The sequence below is a fragment of the Labeo rohita genome, chromosome 10 (genome assembly GCF_022985175.1).
Source record: "Labeo rohita strain BAU-BD-2019 chromosome 10, IGBB_LRoh.1.0, whole genome shotgun sequence".
Classification (NCBI taxonomy): Eukaryota; Metazoa; Chordata; class Actinopteri; order Cypriniformes; family Cyprinidae; genus Labeo; species Labeo rohita.
This window is the reverse complement of record NC_066878.1, coordinates 14312565-14339529: the sequence shown is the minus strand read 5'-3', so window position 1 is coordinate 14339529 and position 26965 is coordinate 14312565. Positions and strand designations below refer to the sequence as shown.

General features: G+C 35.9%; 1 protein-coding gene across 2 annotated transcripts in view; it reads left to right on the top strand.

The window, feature by feature from the left end:
• The window catches only part of ppp3ccb (protein phosphatase 3, catalytic subunit, gamma isozyme, b), a 41171-nt gene extending 15574 nt beyond the window's left edge, over positions 1 to 25597 (top strand). The window contains exons 4-14 of one of the 2 annotated variants that reach the window (XM_051120667.1): positions 5706 to 5817; positions 8115 to 8260; positions 10349 to 10488; positions 10639 to 10716; positions 10824 to 10918; positions 11539 to 11664; positions 12124 to 12207; positions 14555 to 14633; positions 16679 to 16776; positions 20534 to 20560; positions 23376 to 25597. In XM_051120667.1, the coding sequence (XP_050976624.1) occupies positions 5706 to 5817; positions 8115 to 8260; positions 10349 to 10488; positions 10639 to 10716; positions 10824 to 10918; positions 11539 to 11664; positions 12124 to 12207; positions 14555 to 14633; positions 16679 to 16776; positions 20534 to 20560; positions 23376 to 23551 (1161 nt within the window). In that variant the 3' untranslated portion in view covers positions 23552 to 25597. The remainder of the gene's footprint in view (positions 1 to 5705; positions 5818 to 8114; positions 8261 to 10348; positions 10489 to 10638; positions 10717 to 10823; positions 10919 to 11538; positions 11665 to 12123; positions 12208 to 14554; positions 14634 to 16678; positions 16777 to 20533; positions 20561 to 23375) is intronic. The other variant, XM_051120668.1, reaches the window with a different exon arrangement.
• Positions 25598 to 26965: the final 1368 nt, after the last annotated feature.

Genomic DNA, 26965 nt, shown 5'->3' with positions numbered 1-26965 from the left:
GCTTTTTATTTATTTTTTGAGTGCGCATGCTTCAAATGTAAGCGCATGTCAGAACAGCACGCAAATGAAATGTTTAAGTGGCAAGGTTTAAAGCACATGCAAATAATGTACTTGTGTGATGGCAAAAAAGTGCAGTGTTTAGTGAGTGGAATTCTGCGGCCGAGTAAACATTTGGTGTGAATGTATGTCGCGTGAGACGGAGGCGCCAGAACTGCAACTGATAGAATGCGCGCTGTAGCACGATAGGCTTACTTTATTTTTTCAATAATAGCAGATCATAGGGATCTTTTAATCGTCCACAATCAAAAGTGTTTATATCGCACAACCCTAATTGCAATGCAGTGCAAATCCGGAACGGAGATTGATTAAAAGAAAATGTTTGGAGCAAAACCCGCTGCTTCCGAGTTCCAACTGAGCGCAATATGAGTGATTGACGGCTAATATCTAAAATCTGCATTAAAGCTAAGAATGTAAAGATGAAGTTTAATTGGTTATGTAAGCTAACGTTGGATATTACGGCTCATTGTATCAGCTCACAGCAGTCATATACTGTGCAGGACTTGAGGGAGAACATGAGATGGGAGTTTTTCGACATACGCTGTTTTTCGACAACTGTCATGAACCATATTTAATATTTTTATTAAAATAACCGATCGTTATGCTAGATAAGCATGCCCATCTTTCTCGGCTGGGATTGTATACAACCGCATTTGGGATCGTTTGTTTAAACTTGGGGCACCATATCAGTCCATTATATGGGGAAAAATGCTGAAATGCTTTCCTCAAAAAACATAATTTCTTTACAACTGAAGAAAGAAAGACATGAACATCGTGGACGACAAGGGGGTGAGGAAATTATTTGTGAATTGTTGTTCTGGAAGTGGAGTTCTCCTTTAATTTTAATGTCGACATTTACTAATACATTATTAAAATAAAAGCTTGTTTGTTAATATTAGCTAATACACTGTGAGCTAACATGAACAAACAATGAACAACTGTATTTTTAACTAACATGAACAAAGATTAATAAATAGTGTAATAAATGTGTTGTTCATTACTTCTTCATGTTGGTTAATACATTAACTAATTTGAACAATAACACCTTGTGAAGTGTTACCCCAAAAATGTAGCAAAAAGTAGACACAAAGTATCAAAAAAAAAAATGTTTGTCAAAAATGGTGCATCACTAACATGCCACAAAAGTTGTCAATAAAGCCAAAACTGTTAACATTCTTAAAAAAAAAAAAAGAAAGAAAGAAAAAATGGTGTAGTTTTGTTTCTTAAACCTCTTTATCATTGCTATACAGACTGTTTTGAAACTTCAAGGCCTTTTGAACACATCCTTGCCGAATGAACAAATCTTGCTCATTGTAGGCACTTGAGACGTTCACATCTAATAATACTTGGCCCTCAGAGGATGCCATGTGGCAGTGCAATTCAAACAGCCTCTGTTGTACCAGCATGCATTGTGATGATGCAATCAGCATGTCACCTCTGCCTGTAACACTGTATCATCGTTGTAAAGCAGCCACAATGATGAAGCAGATGGCATTAAAGGAGTATTGATCCCGCCATCCCGCAGGCGAGAGAACGCGCTTCTCAACAACGAAGTTGCGTGCAAATTGAAAAAGAAAACTTCTGGTCCGGTTTATCAGCTGGCGTCTTTTATATCGTTGGCCTTGATGTCTGATGTCACTCTGAATGGGGCAGCAAGCACGAGTCCTCAAAAAGCTTCCACCTCTGCACCGCGCTTTGGTTGCAAAGTTCAGGGACGGGAGAAATGTCATGGTTAAAAGAAGCAGCGTAAGAGAGCGGACACACCGCTGCTCAATACCATCAAACACAGCTGAGGGTCCAGGGCTACCGGCCACCTGAGATGCATAGAAAGAAAGCGTGTGTGTTTCACAACAAAGGCCACGCTGAGTTCCTACTCCCTCCCTGGACATCACAGACCACAAAGGACTGAACTTCAGTCATCCGCCACACCACCTGCTAATGCCCTCTGACTGGGACGCTGCAGTCATCAAACGCTTTCGTAGGTTACGCCACCAGACTTTGCCCCACCCTGACACCCAGAGCTGTGTGAAGAACGCTTCGTTTTCAGTATTTCTTTCAGTGTAGGGCTTGATGAAACAGACACTGCTGCTGGGCCTCTTTAAAGGCGTAGTTCACCCAAAAATGAAAATTACCCCATGGTTTATTAACACTTAGGTTAAGCCATCCTAAGTGTATGTGAGTTTCTTCTTCCAGACAAATACAATCAGAGTTACATTAAAAAATGTTCTGGCCTTTCCATGCTTTATAATGGCAGTGAATGGGTGTTGAGATTTTGAAGCCCAAAAAAGTGCATCCATCCATCATAAAAAGTGCTCCACACAGCTCCAGGGGTTAATAAAGACCTTCTGAAGTGAATCGATGCGTTTGTGTAAGAAAAATATCCATATTTAAAACTTTATAAACTGTAATTTGTAGCTTTCGCTAACTGTCGTACACTCATTCATGAGACAGTGGTGTTGCAGCGGATGATGTAGGACGTAGGCGTAAGCTAAGAGAGCAAAACAAAACACCAGTCACAAATTAGACATACAAAACAAGGATTTGTAAAGAAAAATGTCGGAGGATTTCGATATAAGCTAAGAGGAGACTGGTTTTCCTTCGTTGTAAGCAAAACTTGGATGTCGCAAGACTAGCGTATTCTCACTGGAGCTTACACTACACCTACATCCTACGCCACTTTCTTATCAATACGTGTACAAAAGTGTACGATTGTACAAGAGGTTACGGTTAACAAAGTTTTACATATGGATATTTTTCTTACACAAACCCATCGATTCACTTCAGAAGGCCTTTAGTAACCCTCCAGAGCTGTGTGGAGTACTTTTTATGATGGATGGATGCACTTTTTTTGGATTTCAAAATCTCAACACCCATTCACTGCCATTATAAAGCTTGGAAGAGCCAGGATGTTTTTTAATGTAACTCTGATTGTATTTGTCTGAATTCGGCTTGAGGGTGAGTAAATCATGGGGTAATTGTCATTTTTGGGGTGAACTATCCCTTTAAAGTTAACTGCTACTTAAATGCGGAGGATCTGAGAAGATGCAGAAAGAATTGTGTATTCTGCAGATTAATACTGAAATCCTGTTCACTGTTACGCAGCAGTGTTCTATGGTTAATCTAACCATGTGTGAACCGTGAGGCCTTGTGGGTGTTTAATGGAATAGTGGAGATGAGCTAATGGAGCATTCAGAGTGACTGACAGGTTAAGGTTTGAAGCAAACATTAATGATAAATGTAGGTAGTTTAGTTACACCGTTTCAGAGCTTGGGGTTGAGAGATGATATCAGAAATGAATGTGAAAAGATTAAAATCAGTCTTGCTTAACACGGCACAGTGTTCTCTGTCGGATGTGATAGTGCTTCAGCATGTTTGGGTTATACGTAAGCTTCAGTAAGTCCTTATCTGCTACTGGTAGACTAAGGTTGTTTTTGCTTGTTGTTTAATCTTGCTGCTTAAGGAAACATACTGTATACAGTTACTAAAAAGGTCCACTACTGTCCAAAAAGTTTGAGGTTGGTGAGATTGGTGTAATATTTTTTGAGAGAATGCTCTTAAGCTCACCACGCTCAAGCGGACACATAAAGCTTGCCACAGCACACCCGCAGAAGTAATGATTGTGAATGTGTCAGAGAAAAACCGTAAGAAGACTGCATTAACATTTTAAAAATGTATTGATAAATTAGTGCTTTCTTTGTTTTCGTCTTAAGAGATGAAGTCGGCGACGCTGACTCATCATCTTCGCAGTAGTGTATGTACCTGTATGCATGTTTCATATGGATTACATAATCTGAGAATATTCTTCCATTTTCAGTTTGAATTGGTTCATTTGAAAGTAGACATTTCACTCTCTAGTGATAATTTTAATGTCTGTAAGGCAAGTATACACAGTTTAGTTTTTTTTTTCCCATAAAGACCGAGACGGCAGAAAGCGCAACCTGTTTGCTTTCATTATTTTACATAAGCACAATGTTTTGTTGTTATTCTGAGTGCACACAAATAAACAGAGAGTCTTTACAGATGTATTACTCTTATCTGTATGACCAAAAATGACAGGGTGTTTTAAGAGCAAATGACCGCACCGGTGCCTCCATCTGTCATGCAGTAAGCTTCCTACTATTCATCTTCCACACTCCGCAGAGATACTTGAATAGTGCAAATTTTCCTAGGTTGACATTAGATTGAGCTGCCATGTAAAGTTGCTGCTACTTCATATTTCAGATGATAAGCCATATTTAAGGTCTATAAATGATAGGCGAGCATTTGGATGTCGTGCCCAATGTATTTTATTACCACATAGACCAGCCATTAATGATCTGTCTGTCACGGACTGCATGACTTCACTTCCTGTGGATTATTTATTTTTATTTATTTATTTATTTATTTTTTTTTTTTGCAGCTAAGCAACTAATACAATTTTGGTCGACCAAGCCTCTTCTTGTCAACTAACGGAAGTCAGCTATTTTTATATATATATATATATATATATATATATATATATATATATATATATATATATAATATTGTAAAATGTAATTTATTCCTGTGATGCAAAGCTGAATTTTCAGCATCATTACTACAGTCTTAAGTGCCACACGATTGTTCAGAAATCATTCTAATATTTTTTTCTTACCTTTATCAATACTGAAAACTCTCATTTTTGAACAGTGTAATTTTAATTTTTTTTTAAAAATGTGCTGACCATAAATGCAAGGATTTTTTTTTCCTAACTGTTATTTAACCAACACACACAAAGTATTTTTAGCATGTGTTTTATAATTCATTAAATGTTAATTTACTTGTGTAAATTAACAAAACATCACAGAAAACAATTCATATTGTTCCTGTCGTCATCTTGGAAATAGACACAAACTAATAATCATTTAAAATGTATACAAAAACACTTGCATCCAGTCCAGTTCTGTGTAAAAATGTCTAAACCCTTGGTCCTATTAAATGAGTCATATGACTGAAGGCAATTGGACTGACTTGTCCTCTTTCCATATTTCAAACAGTGTGCTCTTTTATACCAGCCATAGAATGGCAAATGAAGTCAGCCAATGAAGTATTCCATGCACAAAGAAAATTTGCATACTGTATATGCTGTTATGATACAATGATTTTCATTTTTCAGTGATCTATTCCTTTAATAAAATATCAGGAGTAATGGAGGTATAATCCTCTTAAATACTGAACCTGCTGTGTCGTGGCCTTCCAGCATATTAGTTTGAGCTGAATCAGAACGCTAATGATTGTGTAGCAGTTTTGTGTTTAGGTTTGACTGAACATATTTTTTCCATTTCTACTTGGATTTCAGTCTCTAGATATCAGATGCTTAGGACTGGTTAACTGCAACTACCTTATAAATGTGAAATGTATTGCGATGCATGTTACAAATGTCACCAAATGCACAAGACAGACCTAGTCTGCAGGATGTCTAGTTTAGTGGTTCAGAAACAACTCTGACCACACTGAGGGAACAATTGGTTTCAACATTTCAGTGACCTGGATTTTTATTATTTGGGCATACACACACAAAAAACCTGAAGTTTCAGTGTAATTGTGAGAAACAGAATAGCGATATTTGATAGTATTGCTATTTTGTGTCGTGTATTATAGTGACACGCTTTGTCTGTTTGCATCTGCAGTGTGTGCTCTATCTGTGGGCCCTGAAGATCAACCACCCGACCACCCTCTTCCTCCTCAGAGGCAACCACGAGTGTCGGCATCTCACGGAGTACTTCACCTTTAAACAAGAATGTAAGCTCAGCTCTTTAGAAACTCAGAGAGCGTGTGTGTGTGTGTGTGTGTGTAAACGTTATCGAGAGAATGAAATGAGATTTTGCCACATCCTATCATTCAAGTCTGTCATGGCAATTTTTTCCCCATTACCATCGTGGCATCCCGAGAGAGATGGTGTCATGGGAGTATTGGATGACGGGCCGCAGGCACAGAGCTCAATCACGTCCCTCAGTGCTCGTCAGGGCTCTTCACTCCCCACTTAGATTTACATCAGCCCAGTCATGACAAACGCTGACAGCTAACTGAAACCCTCACATCGACCGGCTGCCTGCTTTCCACCAGCAGCTGATGATCAGCAGACCCACACAGAAGCATCACCCATCATTCATGCAGTTTTATAAATCCCTTGTCAACTTAGGTGTTTTTAAATATTTTGGCCAATATAGCTATGTGCGTTCAGCTGTCGCTATGCAGTTTTTTTCAGCCCTCATTTTTACAATGTTACATTTTAAAAATAATACTACTACTATTATTATTATTATTATTATTATTATTATTATTATTATTATTATTATTATTATTTAATCATTGAAAAACTGATATTTTGGGCAAATATTCGTAATATATGCATAGCCAATACAATACAAATAATAGTAATTTAATTATAATTTATAATTAATATAATCATAATTAACAATAATTTATACAATTTATAGAGGAGAACATGGGGCAAGATTTACAATTTTTTCATATAAATTAAAATTCAAAATCCTTATAAATCTAAATGTTAAAATTGAACATTGGGAGTTTTTTAATTTGTATAAATTTTAAATTCATTCTAAATTCATCTGTGTATGTTTACTACTATATATCTATGTATATATACATAGAATTTGTGCAAATTCTAATTAAATCTAAATTAATTTGTTTTTTTATATTAAGTAATACATGTGTATGTATATATATGTATATGTGTGTGTGTGTATATATATATATATATATATATATATATATATATATATATATATATATATATATATATATATATATATATATATATATATATATATACACACATTATATATATATGTATGTGTGTGTGTATATATATATATATATATATATATATGTATATGTGTGTGTGTGTGTGTATATATATATATATATATACACACACACACACCTATATACAATATTATTTCTGAAGTATTTCAGAAAATCAGAATATATAAATGTACATTGTGAATGTATAGGAGTAAATCTGAATATATAAATGTAATTCAGAAAATATAGTTGCAACTCTGAATATATAGATACAAATCTGAATATCTAAATATAAATCAGAAGATATAGTCCTAAATCTAAATAAATAAATATATATATATATATATATATATATATATATATATATATATATATAATTATATATATATATATATATGTGTGTATATATATATATATATATATATATATATATATATATATATATATATATATATATGTGTATATATATATGTATATGTGTATATGTATAAGGTCTGGCTTTTTTTAATCTACAGTTCGGTCATTTATCAAACTAATCTTTATTTGCAGTCCTACTAACTAACAAAACCTTGGCTTTGAATTAATGTCAGCAAAACAAACCAAACTCTGAGGTCAAATGAATCTGAGGTTCTGCACCAAAAGCTCTCCAATGAAAACTCCCTAATTTAGCCAATCAGGAAGCACCCAGTGGCCAATGGCATTCCTATTTGGATTAGCAGAATCTTGGCTGTTAATGCGTCCATTCAGCCTAGATAGTGGCTGGCTGATTATCCGCCCAGCTAATCAAAGAGCCTTTGATAATGATGTGCTACTTCACCACTTGCTGGCTCGTAGCGGTGTTGTTCTTTGCTCATCACGAGGCAGCCTGTTTCTCATCTGTCAGTGCTGCTGTTTACAATACGCTGCACGGCTGGCCCATTCTAAAATGTCAGGATTTAACGGCGGTATGCGGCCCTTGTTCCACGTGTAACCTGTCTCTGGCCTCAGCCTCCTTTAATCAGCCTCCCGCCGCGCTGGTTTCCTCAGTTCATCCCAATTAGCACGCGCGTCTGCTGCAACATCACCTAACAAGGCATGCAACATCCTCCTCCTCCTCCATCTATTCCCCCAGCCTTGGAAAGTTGGCAAGCCCCGGTCTGCCCTCACCCACCCAGCATTACTGCGATATGTCAAACAGACACTGTGACAGGCTTGGCTTGAAAAGCTCATTCACTCCGCTTGCGCCTGTTTGGAGATACATGGGTGTTTTTATTGTGGTTCTCTCATCGCAGGCAAGATTAAGTACTCGGAGCGCGTGTACGATGCCTGCATGGAGGCCTTCGACTGCCTTCCCCTGGCCGCTCTGCTCAACCAGCAGTTCCTGTGCGTTCATGGAGGCCTGTCCCCTGAGATCACCTGCCTCGACGACATTCGGAAAGTAAGTAAGATGTGGGGCACTGCTGTCTGAGTCCTCTGTCGTTGCTTTGTGTGTGCGTGACACTCATGGTGTTACAAGGTGGTGAATTTGTTACGAAGGCGATGCTTGTTTCGCTGTTGTGATGATTCTTTACAGGGGATGAATTTAGACATGCTACTTTTTACATGGAGTTGTCACAGCAAGATGTCAGCATGCTGAAAACCTCCCTGAGAGGCTGCATCTTTAAACTGATCTCTGTTTGAATCACTGCTACTAAGAATATTCAAGACTGATATAAAATCTAAACACTAGTCTGCCTCACCATTAAAAATGATCAGTTGTTAGACAACAAGCAACTATCCTGACCCATTCCTGTTGTTGTTGTTGTTATATAAAAATCATAATAATAAACTATTTTAAATGTAATAATAAAAATACAAATATATGAAACGCCTTATTATTTTTATTCTTGGAGTTATTGCTATTTAATTCATATTTCCTAAATATTTAAACACTTCAGTTTATTATAATAATAAATGGTTTATGTAAATATGATGATTTGTATAAACGGCAATAACAACAATGTATTAATAATAATAATAAAGTAACAATTTTAAATGTAGTGATTAAAAATCTGTATATAAAGTTGTATAATTGTTTTTATTGCTATTTAATTAATAATAATTAATATTTCCTAAATATTTAAACGCTTCATTTTATTATAATAATATTATGTAAATATGATGATTTACAAAAACAGCAAAACAGTTTTTTTTATTAATAATAATAAAGTATTTTAAATATAATGATAAACATATATAAAAATATATATAAAGTCTTATTGTTATTTGTATTGCTGTTTATTGCTATTTAATTAATAATTCGTATTTCCTAAATATTTAAACACCTATTTTATTATTATTATTAATTATAAGTAACTTTTTAAATTGTAATAAAAAAGAATATAAATATATTTTAACATATTAATATTAATATTAATATTAATATTAATATTTTTATTGTTTTTAATCCTATTTAATTAATAATTCAGATTTAAATGTAGTAATAGGAATATGAATGTATTTAAAAACGGTCTTGGGTTTATTGTTGTTATGGCTATTTAATTAATAATAATTAATATTTCCTAAATATTTAAACACTTCAGTTTATTGTAATAATAAATTATTTATATAATTATAACTTATATAAACCGCAAAAATGTATTATTATTAATGATAATAATAATAAAGGAACAATTTTAAATGTAGTAATAAAAATATGAATGTATTTCAAAAGTGTCTTGTTTTTATTATTGTTGTTATTGCTATTTAATTAATAATAATTCATATTTCTTAATTATTCAATCACTTCAGTTTATTATGATAATAAATTATTTATATAATGGTTTATATAAACAGCAATACTATTGTTGCATCATTATTATTATATAATTACAACAAAATAGATGGTCAGAATGGTAGCCTTGTTTTAAGTCATCCATTTTCTTTTTAATTATAATTTGTTTATTTACTTTATTATTATTATTATTATTATTATTATTTTTATTATTATTATTGTGCTACTATATACTCTACTACTTTTTCTGTAATTTTTATTACATGTAATATTTAGCATAATAACCATGCTAAACCTTAATTTTAGAAGGTTTAAAACAAGTCATCCATCCTGACTCCTATTTGTGTTTTATTGTTTTGTTTTAATAATAGTAATAAAAATATAAATTATCTACATTTGTGTATAAATTAAAAATGTCGTTATTTTGGGATATTATTGGTAATCATTATTAATAATAATAATAATAACATGTCTTTTAGAAAGTACACATTTAGTTTTGGTCTATTTGTTTTTAAACCATAAAATGACTGTTTTTAGTTACTTCATTATTTAAACATGCTTTGATAAGATGGTGGCTTGCTTTCAGTAATCACTTAATGATCATTGCAAATCTGTCACTGATTTGTAAAAAGCAAACGCGAACAGATTGAATTTGTTTTGTTGCAGTGATGATGGATAAGATGGTGCTGGAGAACAGAAATCCTGGGGGGGTTTTTGAGTTCTGATGGTTTGTTTTGCACTCTTGTGCTGCAGTTAGACAGGTTTAAAGAGCCTCCAGCTTTCGGACCGATGTGCGACCTGCTGTGGTCTGACCCCGGCGAGGACTACGGCAGCGAAAAGAGCTCAGAGCACTTTTGTCACAACAGTGTGAGAGGATGTTCCTATTTCTACAGGTACTCCAGCTGACAGTCTGCCCACACACGCATTTGTTTGATAGCTGCCCACTCAGTCCCCGTTCACAGCACCTCTCAATGTTAGTCATGCCGCTTTGACTGACGGACTGCTGGAATCGCTAATTACACCTCTCTCTCCGTCTCTAACAGTTACCCTGCAGTATGTGACTTTCTGATGAATAATAACTTGTTGTCAGTTATAAGAGCACATGAAGCCCAAGATGCAGGGTAAGTACAGTGCAAACCACACTTTTAAAACAGACTATGAACTGCTATGAACTAAATGGAAACGGCTCTTACTGACAATTTCTTTGACATTTCATTGACCCCGTTAGGTATCGAATGTACAGAAAAAGTCAGACGACAGGCTTCCCCTCTTTAATCACAATCTTCTCTGCACCAAACTACTTAGATGTGTATAACAATAAAGGTAAGAGCTCTCAAGGCAGTTTTGAGCCAGTGCCATTATGCAGTTTCGGCAAATGTAACAGGATGTGCATAGCACTTTTTTTCCCTTCAGATTCAACAAATTTAAAGGAGAAGAGCAGAACGAAAATTCACAGATAATGTACTCACCCCTTGTCATCCAAGATGTTCATGTCTTTCTTCAATCGTAAAGAAATTGTTTTTGAGGAAAACATTTCAGCATTTTTCTCCATATAATGGACTGCGATGGTGCGCGAGTTTGATCTTCCAAAATGCAGATTAAATGCAGCTTCAAACAATCCCAAATGCATTTGTAAACGATCCCAGCCGAGGATCTTATCTAGCGAAGCCATATTTGGGATCGTTTGAAGCCCCATTTAAACTGCATTTCGGAAGTTCAAACTTGGGCACCATAGCAGTCCATTATATGGAGAAAAATGCTGAAATGTTATCTCAAAAAACATAATTTCTTTACGACTGAAGAAAGAAAGACATGAACATCTTGGATGACAAGGGGGTGAATACATCACCTGTAAATCTTTGTTCTGGAAGTGGATTTCTCCTTTAAAGTCTTTCAAAATCAAAGCAGGCTTTCTGACACTTTTTCTTCTTTTACCTCTCAAGCTGCTGTGTTGAAATATGAGAACAACGTCATGAACATCCGGCAGTTCAATTGCTCTCCTCACCCATACTGGCTGCCCAACTTCATGGACGTGTTCACGTGGTCACTGCCCTTCGTCGGAGAGAAAGGTAAAGAGAAAATGGGAATGGCGCAATCTTTTCTTTAATCAATTTTGACACTCATTAGAAGTGCATTTGCAAAACGCTGGGATGTGGTTTTAGAAATGAGTTTTACTGTGCATCAGAGTTTATTGATCCTCAGCGAAACATTAAGACAGATTATACTATGGGGATGTTGAATGCTTCAATCTGATTGGCTGACGAACGTCAGGGAAACCATCACAATATAATTCATTGCCACTTTGGGTGTGCATTATATCGTAATAATTCAACGGCCATCAATTATTTCTTGCTTGTCTAGATGGACTAAGCAAATGCATATCTGTACATAATGACCATATACATTATGTTGAACACTATGAAGCATGTGATTTATATAGTTTTATAGCCTAAGCATGTAATTAATAGTAGAAGTAGAATGGTTTTATGAAAGTGTATGTTAAAGTTGGTCTTCTCGTGTGCTTTCAGTAACAGAGATGCTGGTCAATGTGTTAAACATCTGCTCAGATGATGAGCTCATGTCAGAGGGCGATGACACATGTGAAGGTAAGAACATGAAAAGATGTTTTTCTGAATTTCCTGAGCTTCCTTAATGGATGGATGGGTCTGTGTCTGTGGCAGGGCTGCCAGGTTTTTACAACAAACCACACCCAGTTGCTACTTCAAACTAGTCCAGTCACATTTCAAGGGGGTCCCCCTTTAAAAATTGCATTCTGGTGGGAAAAATACATTGAATAAAGTTATCAAACACTAAATACCAAAAAACTAAATTAAATAGAATCCTTAAAGGGGTCATCGGATGCAAAGTTCACTTTTACATGTTGTTTGAACATTAATGTGTGTTGGCAGCGTATGTACAAATCTACCCTATAATGATAAAAATCCATGCAGTGGTATTTAATTAATCTGTAAAAATAATATCCTCTTTTTCAAATCAAGCCGTTCTTAGATGTCTGTCAGTGTGGCGTCACACCGACAGAGGCCGCTCCCACGATAGTTGATTGACATGAGCGTCTTACCTCAGATCAGCTGTAACAGTCCGACCTCCATTGTTTCGATGCCGGAGCAGGGATGTAAATTAGACAATATCTCCGATTGAGCGATTGAGGTGTTGTGTTGCTGGATGTAATAATGAACATAGTGGTCGTCATTTACTCCCAACATCTGAGCCACTGAAGATGCAGTGGATTACATTTGTTTGTGAAGGGAATGCGACTCCCGATCTACATATATATGTCTATGTTCGCACAAATCATTCGTGATCCAGCTTCACCTACAGCAAAAGTGAGTATAAGGTTTTTTTTTTTATAAATCTCTGCAATCACCTTTCCTAATAACGTGCTAGTTAGCAGGTTTCGCGGCTAAACGCGCTAAATGTGGCTAAAGTAAACAATCTCTCAGAGCAGCAGAGAGAAAAGAGGGGTGGGGTGAGCACAGCTCATTTGCATTTAAAGGAACAATCCCTCAGAATGGAATGATTTTTGCAGAGTTCAATCATATCAACTTGTGGAAAATGGGCATCCGATGACCCCTTTAAAGCTACAAAAGTTACTTTAAGAGCTACCGCTGCTGAACGTGACACGGATCTGACACACAGTTTCATTCGCTGAAGTGAAGTTGGAGTGCGTGTCTGAAACGTTTCCCATTTGATGTGGACCTTTTGCGACTAAAACGCAATTCTTGTCAAAGAAAAAAGAAACGGAAGCAGCAGTTGTGAGTGAAGTGGCTAACCCTAGCCTCGCCCGTGCATTAACTATGTTAAATATTTTTTTTAACGCTGTTAAACTGGAAAAATTAATAGGCTGCGTTACGCTAATTTTGACAGCACTAATTTCTAAATAACAAAAGTTTAAATTGTAGTGATTTCACAAGCATAAATTGTAAGTAACTCCTTGAATTACAGATCGTTTAAACCGCTTCACTTAATGTAAAATAAAAAGTGTGCTATGTTAACCTCATCACTTTTTCTTCTGCCACCTCAATATGGATTTCAGCTGTTAAATATATACCAGCATGCCCTTTTTCTCATCAAATAATAGTTCTCTGATTAGTATGTATTAGTCCTCAGCGCATAACCCATATATTTCTATTTAGGACACTATATTCTTGTATGAGTTGGTTTAAATTCGAACTCAGCATTAATTGTGTGGGTTTAAATGGGCTTCCTGCTCTATTGTTTCACCTGTTTTATAGATGTATAACACTGCAGAGAAAGGAAGTGCATAAACGGTGCTTGTTTTGTACTTCACGATTGCCTTCAAAGCATGTTCTTTTTGTTAATATTGATAATCTTTTATATTGCTAACGTTCTAGCCAAACATGCATTGCTGTTAGTGGCTTACCTAAGCTGAGACAACCTTTGTCTCCATTCAGTCACTTCAGTCATTTAAAATGAATTACTGCTTTTAACGCAAGAGCTGAGAAGTACAGTGCTGCCTCTTCTGCTGTAATGAAACCAGATGAACCCGTTCTGAATGCCCCCACCCCACATCTGAGGAGCTGTCATGAAGGAATACAGTGTCCCATTTACTGTTCTTGATGCCCATTTGATTTGTCCTTCTTTTTTTTGAATGGTGCATAATTTTAACTTGGCCTGACACACTTCCTCTGTGTGTCTGTGAGCCTTTGAGTTTTGAAATGGGGTTTATTTATTCCTTATGGGAGTTCAGGATGTAATGGCTCGTTTGATCTGGAGTACGTATGACTCTTGCCATCAGATAGGACTAGTGTGCAGGTAATGATGTTGATTATCTTTTGTTCTTGATAAAAGTGGTTCATAAAATGTACAAGGTTTCAAGTTGAATCAACAACCATTAATAAAACTAGACCCTAACATTCCCTCACTGTTTTTCTTTTTCTCTGTCTCTCCCCATTTGTGCATGTTTGTGGCAGGTGGCGCCCCCGGCAGTCCGCAAGGAGGTGATCCGAAATAAGATTCGTGCCATTGGCAAGATGGCCAGAGTTTTCTCTGTTCTTAGGTGAATATACACACTTACGTACACGTACAAATCCCTCATGGCCAAGGATTTTACACACACACACACACACACACACACACACACTTTGTTCTGCACAGAGATGTAAACCTATTCTTTAAAAGCATGAGCTATGGTATTTGATGCAAGTAGTATCAGAAGACAATAAGAAAGAGGTTTATACACTACCAGTCAAAAGTTTTTGAACAGTATTTTTAATGTTTTTTTTTTTTTTTTTAAGAAGTCTTTTCTGCTCACCAAGCCTGCATTTATTTAATCCAAAGTACAGCAAAATCAGTGAAGTTTTGAAATATGTTTACTATTTAAGATAACTGTTTTCTATTTGAATATATTTTGAAAATGTTATTTATTTCTGTGGTCAAAGCGGAATTTTCAGCATAATTACTCCACTTCATAGTGTCACATGATCCTTTAGAAAGGATATAGAAGGGATTAAGGAGAAAGGATTATAGATATTAATACTTTTATTTAGCATGGATGCTTTAAATTGATCAAGTAATGATAAAGGCATGTATAATATTACAAAAGATTTCTATTTCAGATAAATGCTGTTCTTCTGAACTTTCTATTCAGCAAAGAAACCTGAAAAAATTCTGCTTGGCTGAATTCAACATGATACTAATAATAAATGTTTTTTATTTTATTTTTATTTAATTTTTTTTTTTTTTTTTTTGAGCAGCAAATCATCATATTTGAATGATTTCTGAAGGATCATGTGACTGGAGTAATGATGCTAAAAATTCAGCTTTGAAATCACAGGAACTGTAACTTTACCTGTTGGCGGTTCTTAAAGGAGAAGTCCACTTCCAAAAAAAAAAATTTACAAATAATTTACTCACCCCCTTGTCATCCAAGATGTTCATGTCTTTTGTCTTCAGTTGTAAAGAAATTATGGTTTTTGAGGAAAACATTTCAGGATTTTTCTCCATATAATGGACTTCATTGGTGCCCCGATTTGTAACTTCCAAAATGTAGTTTAAATGCATCTTCAAAGGGCTCTAAACGATCCCAGCCGAGGAACAAGGGTCTTATCTAGCGAAACAATGTAATTTTTTTTTTTTTTGTTTGTTTGTTTTTTTTTTTTTTAAATAAAAATTAGTATACTTTTTAAGCACAAAAGCTTGTGTAGCACAGGCTCTGGGATGCGTGTCCATGAAGCTACAAATTACTTCTTGAACAATTCATTCATTTTGAATGAATCTTCAATCATCTCGGGGAGTGATTCGTTCAGTCACGCATGCACAACATCCTATTAGGTTCTGTACTGGAATTAGTTCACCTGTTTCGAGTCCTCGGGTTTTTCGAGTCGTTCATTCATCTTATAGGGCTGTCACATGATGCTGATTTTGCTAAAATGAACTAAATAACTGGGGGGGTCTGCGTGACCTTTCAACGTGGTTCAGTAGTATGTAGTGTCGTGAACGTGCATCCCAGAGCCTGTGCTACACAAGCTTTTGTGTTTCAAAAAGTGTACAAATTTTTTTTTTTCCCGAAAAAAATGACAGATCGTTTCGCTAGATAAGACCCTTTTTCTTCGTCTGGGATCATTTAGAGCCCTTTGAAGCTGCATTTAAACTACATTTTGGAAGTTCAAAATCGGGGCACCAATGTAGTCCATTATATGGAGAAAAATCCTGAAATGTTTTCCTTAAAAACCATAAATTCTTGGCGACTCAAGACAGAAAGACATGAACATCTTGGATGACAAGGGGGTGAGTAAATTATTTGTGAATTGTTGTTCTGGAAGTGGACTTCTCCTTTAAGAAAAAGTGGTTTTATACACTTTAATATCTTTTTTTTGTTTGTTTGTTTTTAAAACATTTGCTTTAATTTTACACTATGAATTGTTTTTCACGTCCAATTTTTTTTGGAGGAGGCACTGTCTGCCTTTTTTTTTTTTTTTTTTTTTTTTTTTTGACAATGCTATAATTTTCAAATCCACATGAAACCATCATGAGTACGAAATGTACTCGCTCAATAAATGTACAAGCTGATTTTGTATTAACCGTGTGTGGGTGTATTTTCAGAGAGGAGAACGAGAGCGTGTTGCAGTTAAAGGGCTTGACCCCCACTGGGACGTTGCCTCTGGGTGTGCTGTCAGGAGGCAGACAGACCCTACAGAGCGGTAAGTCTCGCTCCCGGGCATCATTGAGCCGTCTCTGCGGTGGTGTGGAGGCCGATACCTGCTCTCCACGACCCCCTGCTATTGTTACACTCTTTCTTTCTCAATCTTTCTGTCTTTACCTCCCTCTTTCTCTCTCTCTCTCTCTCTCACTCTGTTTCTGTCACCGCCTCGTCCGGCAGCTTTGCCTCTCTCACGGTGCAGCACACCCATCATCGACTTGATCGAAAGCAATATCGTTTAAAGAGGGGGGAGATTTTTACCAGGGTTTGGTCATGAAGAGGCTTTCAATCAACACGCTTCAGATTTTCTGTCCCGACAGGGACCTGAAAAACTTCCAAGCGCTGCTGAGATCGTTGCAAGTGCCAAGTATCTGCTGCCGGGTGATGCTTTCACAGTGAGAGGGGCTCCTGTGAGCTTATGAGCATGACGCAATATGACCCAATTTAGTCAGCGCCTGTCGGTGTGCCATGCTTCCTCTCCCTGCCTTCACTGTAAAAACTCATCAGCCTGCTGCCCTCCTACTAACAACCACATTAACATGGTCAGGTTTGTTTTTGATGAAAGTAGGTGCTTTTAAATTTGGTGTGTTTCAGAATGTTGTATAATATATAACATACTACACATAATAGGGGTTCAGGATTTAAACAGACCTCTAACCTTAAAGGTGCCGACACTTAGCATATAAATTTCAGCAAAAAAGGCCCGTGTTCTGCCCAGAAGTCACTTTCTGTTGGCGAAATCTGCTTGGGCAACTTTTTTTTTGCCATTCTCCCATGAAATTTCTGATCTTGTGGATTCCCATTTAAAAATTACCTGCGAAAAGCAACAGTAAATGTGACTGCACCTTAACTTTGATGTCTGTAACACAATAATTGTGTCGAAAGACACCTCAAAATTGTGCTATTATTTTTCAGTGTCCAGACTTAAAGGGATAGTTCACCCAAAAATGAATACTACCCCATGATTTACTCACCCTCAAGCCATCCTAGGCGTATATATATTTTCTTCTTTCAGATGAATACAATCAGAGTAGTATTTAAAAATATCCTGGCCCTTCCAAGCTTTATAAAGGCAGTGAATGGGTGTTGAGACTTTGAGGCCCAATAAAGTGCATCCATCCATCATAAAAAGTACTCCACATGGCTCTAGGAGGTTAATAAAGGCCTTCTCAAGTGAATTGAGGCATTTGTGTAAGAAAAATGGCCATATTTATAACTTTTATAAACTGTAATACTCGCATTCACGAGAAAGTGGTGTTCCAGCGGATGACATAGGACGTAAGGATATACTAGTCTTGCGAGAACAGGGCTTAATGTGCTTGAAGTACTTGAATTTGACTTCTTGAAATTTAAAGCTTGGAAAACCAGTGAAAATGGCAATATTCCTGAAGACGTACTTGAAAAGTGCTTAAATTATTGAAAGACAATGTATCTATGGAAAAATGTTTTTTTTTTTTTTTTTTTTTTTTTTAATAAGCACATATCTTCTCATGCTAAATGTACACAATTCAAAAAACATCTTTTTCACTTGTTTTAATTGGTGTCATTAAACCAGCAAGCTATGCCAGTAGTAGTACTGACAATGACGTGTAAACATGGCTAAAGATGCAAAAAGAGGAATAGCTGAACCGAGTCAATTGAGAGAGTCATTTACTCTGGAACCGATCATGACTTTGATCATTCATTTCAAGTGATTCGCTAGCAAAAAACTGATTAAATTAAAAGAGACATTTATTTTCGAATTACAAGTGATGTCGAAATGATTTTAAAAAGCACGTAGTGATTGGTGAAAAGGAGCTTTTGAAAACGCAACTTCAGAATGGGTTCGCAAATCATTTCACTTGGATCGGGACTTCAAATCGTGTATCACATATCATTTGATATAGATTGGAACTTTGCGTATCACAAATCCTTTGAATCAGATCAGGACTTCAGAGCACTCGTGAATCATTTGATTTATATCGAAAAAGGTTTGTGAATCATTTAGCAAATTGAATGATTCAAATCAAATGATTCATGATAGTGAAGTCCCGATCTAAATCAAATTGTTCGCAATACACACAACATTCCAGTCTAAGTCAAATAATTTGCAATCCGTGCTTCTAGTCCTCTTCTGAAATGATGGTCCGCGAATGATTATTCAGAACGGGACTTTAGAGTATGGATCGCAAACCTTTAATTTGAGAACTTCAGAGAGGGTCTTAAACCATCAACGTCGCTTGTAATAATTTTAAAAAGCACTTAGTGTTGGGTGAAACAGAGCTTTTCGAAACTCTGAATCAGTTAAACCATTGCATCGCAAAATGATTCACTGTTTCGAAGCACTCCAGTCAGATCGTGAATCATTTGATTTATTTAGATCAGAACAGGTTTGTGAATCATTTCACGACTTGAATGATTCAAATCAAAAGATTCTCAATGCGTGATGGTCCCGATTGAAGTCAAAAGATTCACAATCCGCGCTTTGAGTCCTGATTTGAAATTATGGTTTGCAAATCTTTTTATTTAAATCGGAACTTCAGAGCGAGTTTGTGAATCATTTGTTTCATATCAGGATTTTGGAGCGATTTCGTCAATCTTTTTCCTTTTGTTTGTTTTTTTTTCTTAAACAGTAGAAAACATCAAACCTCTAAGGCAGTACAGTTATAAAAACAAAACAAAGAAAAAAGAATTAAAGTATACACACATACCATGAGAAAATTAACCATTGTTTTACTATAGTAAAAGTGGAGTATACTTTGTAAAATTTTACTAGTAATACTTCATGTCCTTCATTTTATTACTGCCATTTTTGTTAGTATATTTTTACTTTTACTATTTCTCTTTTTTTATTTGAAAGAAGACATTGTTTGATAAGTGAGATCTTTGCTTGAAGTCCTTGAAAATCAAAAAAGTAAGACTTGAAAAGTCCTTGAAAGTCCTGGAATTTAATTTACAGTATCTGGAGTACTTTTTATGATGGATGGATGCGCTTTATTGGACTTCAAAATCTCAACACCCATTTACTGCCATTATAAAGCTTGGAGAAGAATGTTTTTGTATATAACTTGGGTTGTATTCATCTGAAAGAAGAAAGGCAGATACACCTGGAATGGCTTGAGGGTGAGTAAAGCATGGGGTAATTTTCATTTTTGGGTGAACTATCCCTTTAAGGTTTTCAAGTTGCATCTATAGTCATGTCAAGGCACAATGAATTACGAAGTGGTCTTATGATTGTAATGTGTTGGTGTTGCACTGGGGGAGGGGATGTAAATAAAAGGATTCTTCAGTAGCTGAAAATAGAAATAAAACAACACATCGCTCAAAGCCGTCTTGCCTCTCATCTTCCTGTGAAGACCACAAATAAACTGTCATCACGCATACACAGTACATTGCGTGGCGTTTTTTTTACGGCGAAAGCCTCTCCTTGTTTGGCTATTGTATACCTTCAGCTTTAAAAATAGCCTAGGTCCATGTCAAGAGTAGTTCAGAAGGCCTCATGTCTCAGATTCAAAAGCACGGCTTCTCAAAAACAAACCTGACCAGAAAAAAACGAGTCTTGAAATCTGTTTATGTTCTGGATGAAGCAACTAAACTAACCTCTCAGGTTTCTTCCTGTGTGGCATGTGAAGCATTCGGGCTGTGGTGTTGGGAGGGGAAGATGAATGAATGGGAAACGGGGAGGGGGTTTGAATGGACTTGTGATTGCATTGATAACTTGACTCACTTTCTTTCCCCGTTCGTTTTTGGGCATGGCACTACTACTCATGCTTACACAGCCACCATAGAAGCAGAGGAAGCACGAGGTATGCAAGACATCTGTGAAAACTTCTCAGTGTTGTCTGTCTGTTACCCTCCCCCCCCCTCTTGGATTAACTGTCTGTCCTTCGTGTGCATTTCGTCCCTTTGTAGTCGCCGATGTCTATTTATTTATTTGTATGTATGCTTGTTACGTTTTTAAAGCTAACTGTTTTGTTTGATTTGCACGTTGAGATATTTTTCCTTTGTTCAGTGTGATTTCTGCACCACTAAACGGATAAAAATTCAACCTGCAACAACTTTTGCAAAACACTTTGCTGTGACTCAATATAATAAGGAACTTGTGTTAAGAAACTAAATGAGATTTTAAAAAGATAGTTGACCAAATAATGTTTGTAAATTACTGACCCTCTGCGGAGCACCAAAATTAATTTTTAACTCTTAAAAAAGGGTTTTAATAAAGTTTTAGACTCCACTGACTTCCATTGTATGCACAAAAACAGTTCTTCGAAAAAAACAACGGTGTTCCACATAAGAAAGTAAGCCGTACGAGTTTGAAACGACACAAGGATGACACATTTCATATTTTAGGTGAACTATGCCTTGTAACACTTGATAAACTGGTAGATTTGGCTGTTGAGAAAGGACTTTTTCAGAAAGTCTCACAGTCGTGAACACGAGCGCACAGCTGTTTAAGGGGGGAAGCCAGAGGCTGGGGTGTGAGCAGACCACAGCATGAGACTGAATCTTTGTTTTTATCAGTTTCACTTCCTGACCAAAAAGCACACAAATAAACTCAGATCTAGGTCTGTCTTTCTCTTTAATGTCAGGCTTGACGTGGGTAGATCAGCACTTCTGGTTAATGTTATCTAAACTAGTCAAAGCTTTACTGTACATCCTCAACTTCTCATTTCCTTATTGGAGCTGGTTGATTGGCTGACTGGTATATTTAGCTTCAGTTCATCTAGCTTTTTTTGGGTGCTCTATGGGGAAGAAGAGTCCTCTGTAGTCATGCTACTTTTAGTGATGGGAAAAGTTCATATCTAATAAGTTAATATTGGGATGTAGGGCTGCTTGATTTTAGAAAATTAATTGCTGCTTTTTTTATTAAGCTTCAACTTTTGTGCTTTGTTATTTAGATATCAATAGCTGAGTTTCCATCCAAAGTTGCGAATTTAACTTGTGCGCAAAATTGGAATATCGCATAAAACATTTTCGAGCACCGTTTCCATCCAGCGAGTCAAGAAGAACAAAATCGCCACTTCCTGATGAACTACCACTAAATATCACTAAGAAATGCAGGAGAAACCATTGAAAATAAATTTTTATATATAATAAATTCCTCTGGTTATACCATCTCAATGTTTATAACGTTCATCGCAGTTTCATCAGATTTGTAAGGTCAATAATTTATAAACCTATGCAAACACATTATCTTTCTCAATATGCTAACTGTGCATCGTGATTTCATAATAGAAGTTTAAACCCTCGCTCTGAGTTTACACACTTACTGTAGCATTTCTGTCGTAAATGGCCGAATATTAAAGATTAAGTGGATTTTTGAATAAAATTGTTTAATCAATATCAGAGCCGTTGAGAGCTCTTGACAGCTCTGGTCAATATTAAACAATGATTAGATCGCTCTATAAAGTGTAAAAACAATCGCCAGGCCGTTGGCGCCCTCTGCAGGCATTTGTTATAATGCACAATGTACATTTAGCTTTATTATTTATAATACGTATAATAAATAAAGGTTTTGTTCAATAAAACTATATGGTTACTTGCTTTTAATACTTTATTTGAACTCCTTATTATTGCCTCATTGCTATTATGTTTTAAATAATTTTAAAGGCTATTGTTTGTTTAGGTCTATTTTTTTTACTACAGAAAAAAATTATAAATATCTGATTACTCGATTATTCTGGTGATTAATCAACCAATTACTCTATTACTAAAATAACTGTTAGTGACAGCTTTCTTTAAACAAGGCATTGTGAATCGAGAAATGATTCTGCATCAATTCAGAGATTTTCCGAATGCATCTCTCGAATCAATTTTGAGTTTCGTTTTGAACAGCAGATGGCACTGCATGTTTTAGAAACAGCCGTACTCTACTGGCTTAAAATTCCTTACACACACCTGAACCTAAAATAATCAAAAATAAAGTTAGAAAACACTGAAGCGAATGTTCACAGTAGGACTGTCAAACAATTAATCACGATTAATCACATGCAAATTAAGTTGGTTTACATAATATGTGTGTGTACTGTGCATATGTATTATTTATATATAAACACACATGCATGTATATATTTAAGAAAATGTTATATTTATATATAAAATATATAGAATTCTAGGGCTGTCAATAATGATTATTTTGGTAATCAAGTAATCTGTCGATTGTTGACGATTAATCGAGTTATTGGATAATATAATTTTTTTTGTAGTAATAAAAATAGACTTAACAGACTGAACAATAGCTCTTAAAGTGACTTAAAATATATATATACATAATAGCAATGAGGCACTAATAATCAGTTCAAATGCAGATCAAAAGCAACTTTTTTACTGAATAAAACTTAAAATACATAATGTATTATAAACGATAGAGGTAGTGTTCATTACGCATTATAAGAAATGCCTGCAAAACACACATAATTAACATACACAGTACATGCACATATATTACGTAAACAAACTTATTCTACATGCGATTAATCACTATCGTCGCAGCCCTATTTCTGATGCGACACTTTAAAATGCGCATAAAAATGGTGATGGAAACATCGCTTAACTTTGTGATTGCTGTATGATACTTCATAACCATTAGCGTTAACTAACGCCGCGCTTTCATGCTTCCAGCCATCCAAGGCTTCAACCCTCAACACAAGATCCAAAGCTTCGAGGAAGCACGCGGACTGGACCGGATAAACGAGCGAATGCCTCCGCGCAAGGACAGCATGCAGCCAGACGGCACTGCCAACTCCATCAACGCAGCCAATTCCCCCGACAAGAACGGCACCAACGCACAGGCGTAGTAACCCAGCGGCTACCTAGCGCTCTCCCTCATCCTTTCCTTTCTCTGTCTCATTTTTTTTTCTCTGTCTCTTCCTCTGTTTTCCTCTCATTCTCTCTCTTTTTGGTAGCGGTGATGCCCCCTACATGCAAAACTCTCCAGGACCATTTCGGGGAGAATCGCACAATACCATGAAGAGGGCGTAGTGAAAAACAAACCATGGTTCTTATTTATTTATTGATATAGATGATAAGAAATTTAAGATCTGTAATGGTGGGGAAAACTGAGATGAATGAATACGTATATGATGAATATTACGTGTATATAAAAAATACAGAATATATATATAGACATAGCATTGGGGTGGTGTAAGGTCATCTTAGATTCAGTAGTTGAAAAACAAAAAAAAATAACAAAACAAAAAAAAACAATCCATTTTGTAAATTTACGTTTATAAATTAGATTTATTTCTGACGACTTCTTCTTCTTCTTCTTTTTTTTTTTTTTTTTTTTTTTAAACAACCAAGACTTGCTCAGCAGAATTCTTTATTGTTGTTTGTGCGCTTGGCAAAATAATTCTCGGCCCAACATGATTATATAGAATGCTTATTGTGAATAATACCCAAAGCAAGTATGATAATTGTTGACGCAAAACAAAAAAACTATTTTTGGTATTGAAACAATATGTGGAAAAATACCTTCATAATGCCAATTATAGCTAAGATGAGTGCATTATTAACAAGTGTTGACACATTTATATGTACATGTACATTTTCAAGTGTTCCCTCAACCAAATGTGATGTTTACTTTTTCTTTTTCCTGTTCATAACTCAAACTACACCGATTTGTAATCAAAAGACGAAAAAAGCAAAAAAAACATCCCGAAGCTTTCTCAAGATGGTTGGAGGAGCATTTGTGTCTGCATGTTTTTGTTTACTTTCTCCCTCCATTTTGTCACTCGCGCTTTTATCGGCCTCTGCCGTATTCCGTACACTTTTAGACCTTTCGGCGTTTCGCTTATACAAAGGCACGATTTAACTGCCATGATTTTATGCCGACTTTTTTTTGCAGTCGAACGAATCCAATGTGCGTTAAATGTGATGAGGTGGACGTTAAACATCTCAAAAAATGAGCGTATATGCCTTACATCTTGCATCTCATCTCGGCTCAAGTAACGCATGTGAAATTAGTTAAACTGATTTTTTTTTTTCTATTGCCATTTTAAACTTTAAAATCCCATTTAATTGCTTTTCATTTTGTCTAATAATAGTTTGCATTCGCAAACTCGTATCTTCAGCGCTAGTATTTCTATAGCCGAGCTGTGCGCTCTACTAAACGCCTGTATTTCTCTAGAGTGGACCATTTTCCACGCATGCGATTGACTGAAGCCTCATCTTTGCTTTTGACTAAAGCAAAGCGACGTTATTTTGATTGCTTTTAATGTACTGTGTGTTTTGAGAATTAAGGACAGGATTTGCAAGAACTGTTTACCAAATTGTCTTTTCAAACTTTTTTTTTTTCCTTTTTTCTATACTGTTGCGTAATCCGGCGACTGGAGATTTCGCTGCGCAAAGACTCAAACTTCCTGTGCGTTACAAATTTGAGGTCATGTGCCATGCTAATAACTATAGCAAGAGTATTTTCCGTTTATTTAACGCCGCAAGCGGTTCAGGGTCCGTATGTCTTGCGCAATACTTTTCATGGCGACTCGGTGAGGATAAACCTGCATGTAATCATTACTGTATTTAAAAGTAACTCTCATCCAAAGAAAAAAAAAAAATCAGTGTTTTAATGTAATATATGGCTTTATCATTAAAAAACAACTGCTGATTGTATATGATCGTAGCCTCTTTGTTTGCTTGAGAAGAGGCGAATGCTCAATCGGCGATGTAGTCGTGTAGAAAAAAAATGCCTCGGTTAAGTTAACGCTTTACTCTTTGCGATTATAAAATGCCTGGGAGAGGCTTGCGACCTTAAACAGGTACCAAAATTCGATGACCACCTTTTCGTGTCCTCTTTTTAAGTGTTTGTCTTTTCAAGTCTTTATGTAATGAGCCTCTGCAAACTATTGTTTTGTTTAGTTTCCTTCATGTTTAATTTAAAAGGGGATGTCTGGTGTGCGAGAGTCGGGGGTTTCAGGTGGGAGGGTGGGTTTTGTTTGATATCGGAGAGGAATTGGGGCGTTCGGACCACTGACCCCGTTTTAGGAGGGCTTCTGTTACAAATTCCAAACATATCTTGCAGAATCTACAAAAAAATGTTTGACATTCTCCATTAAGAAAGAAAAAAACTAAAGTAAAATATAAAAAATGTTGGGGAAAAAACTGGTGTTGTTTCTTTCTTTATTTGTCTGTTTTCAGATTCTTCACCCAGTGTATTGCATTCGTTTTACCGTTTGAGCGGCTGATTGATGGCAGACTTTTTTTTTTGAGAGAGAGAGCGGCTTTGTCATTTTCTCTCTTTTATCCATGTCTGTGCTCGTCAAGGTTTCCTATGATTACGATGTTTGCATTTTGAACATTCTGTGCTTGAAGGACAGCTAGTGTATTGTTACCTGTCTGAACACGGCCCACACACACATGCCGAGCGAGGCAGAGATTGAATGATATTTGAGACAAAGAATGCACAGTAAGACCGTGCTAAGACCGTAAAACTATTCAAAATACAATATGAATATTAGATGAAAAACTTAAATTTACATTTTAAAATTTCCCTTAGCATCTATGCATTTATTTATTAAATGCAGTGTGTTCGTGTTGTCGATAACATGAGGTTGTCATCTGAAAAGCTCAGTTTTCAAGCGCGAAGGTCTTGTTGAATGGCATTTTAGTCTATTTTTTTTCAGCTTCACACATACTTGTATGAAGGATGTAGCTGAATACAAAATAAAATCACACTTCTGTTTTATCGAAGGGCCTTGAACTGAAGCACGCACTCAAAATAACTGAATATTTCACAAGCGCCTATTCAGTGCGATTCTAAAGTCTGCTCTTTCCCAACCAACCTGAAAAATTCCCAGAAATGCTAAAAGGATAAATGTCAGTCTCTTATGAGCTGTCAGCACATCACGTGGAACATGCATTGAAAGTCCTGTGGGAAAACAAACCACTCGCTTCACTTTAAAAATAGGTTTAGTAACTGGACAGCTAGGTATTACTTCTAACCCAGTTATGACTGCTATTATACAGTGTTTAATTAGTATGTTAAAGATAATAAGCTCTTTTCATTGCAAGGGTTTAGGCAATTAAAAATGATAATGTGCAATTTAATTGTGTTTTAGAACCCATGAAGTACTTTTTATTGAATTGCTGAATTAATGTTGGGTTGTTTGACTGGATGATCAATTGGTTGATGCAGCATTCCTATCAGAAACAAGTTTTCCAGGTACTTCCACTATCTCTGGAGTATAATACAATGTATGAATCATGAATTTGAT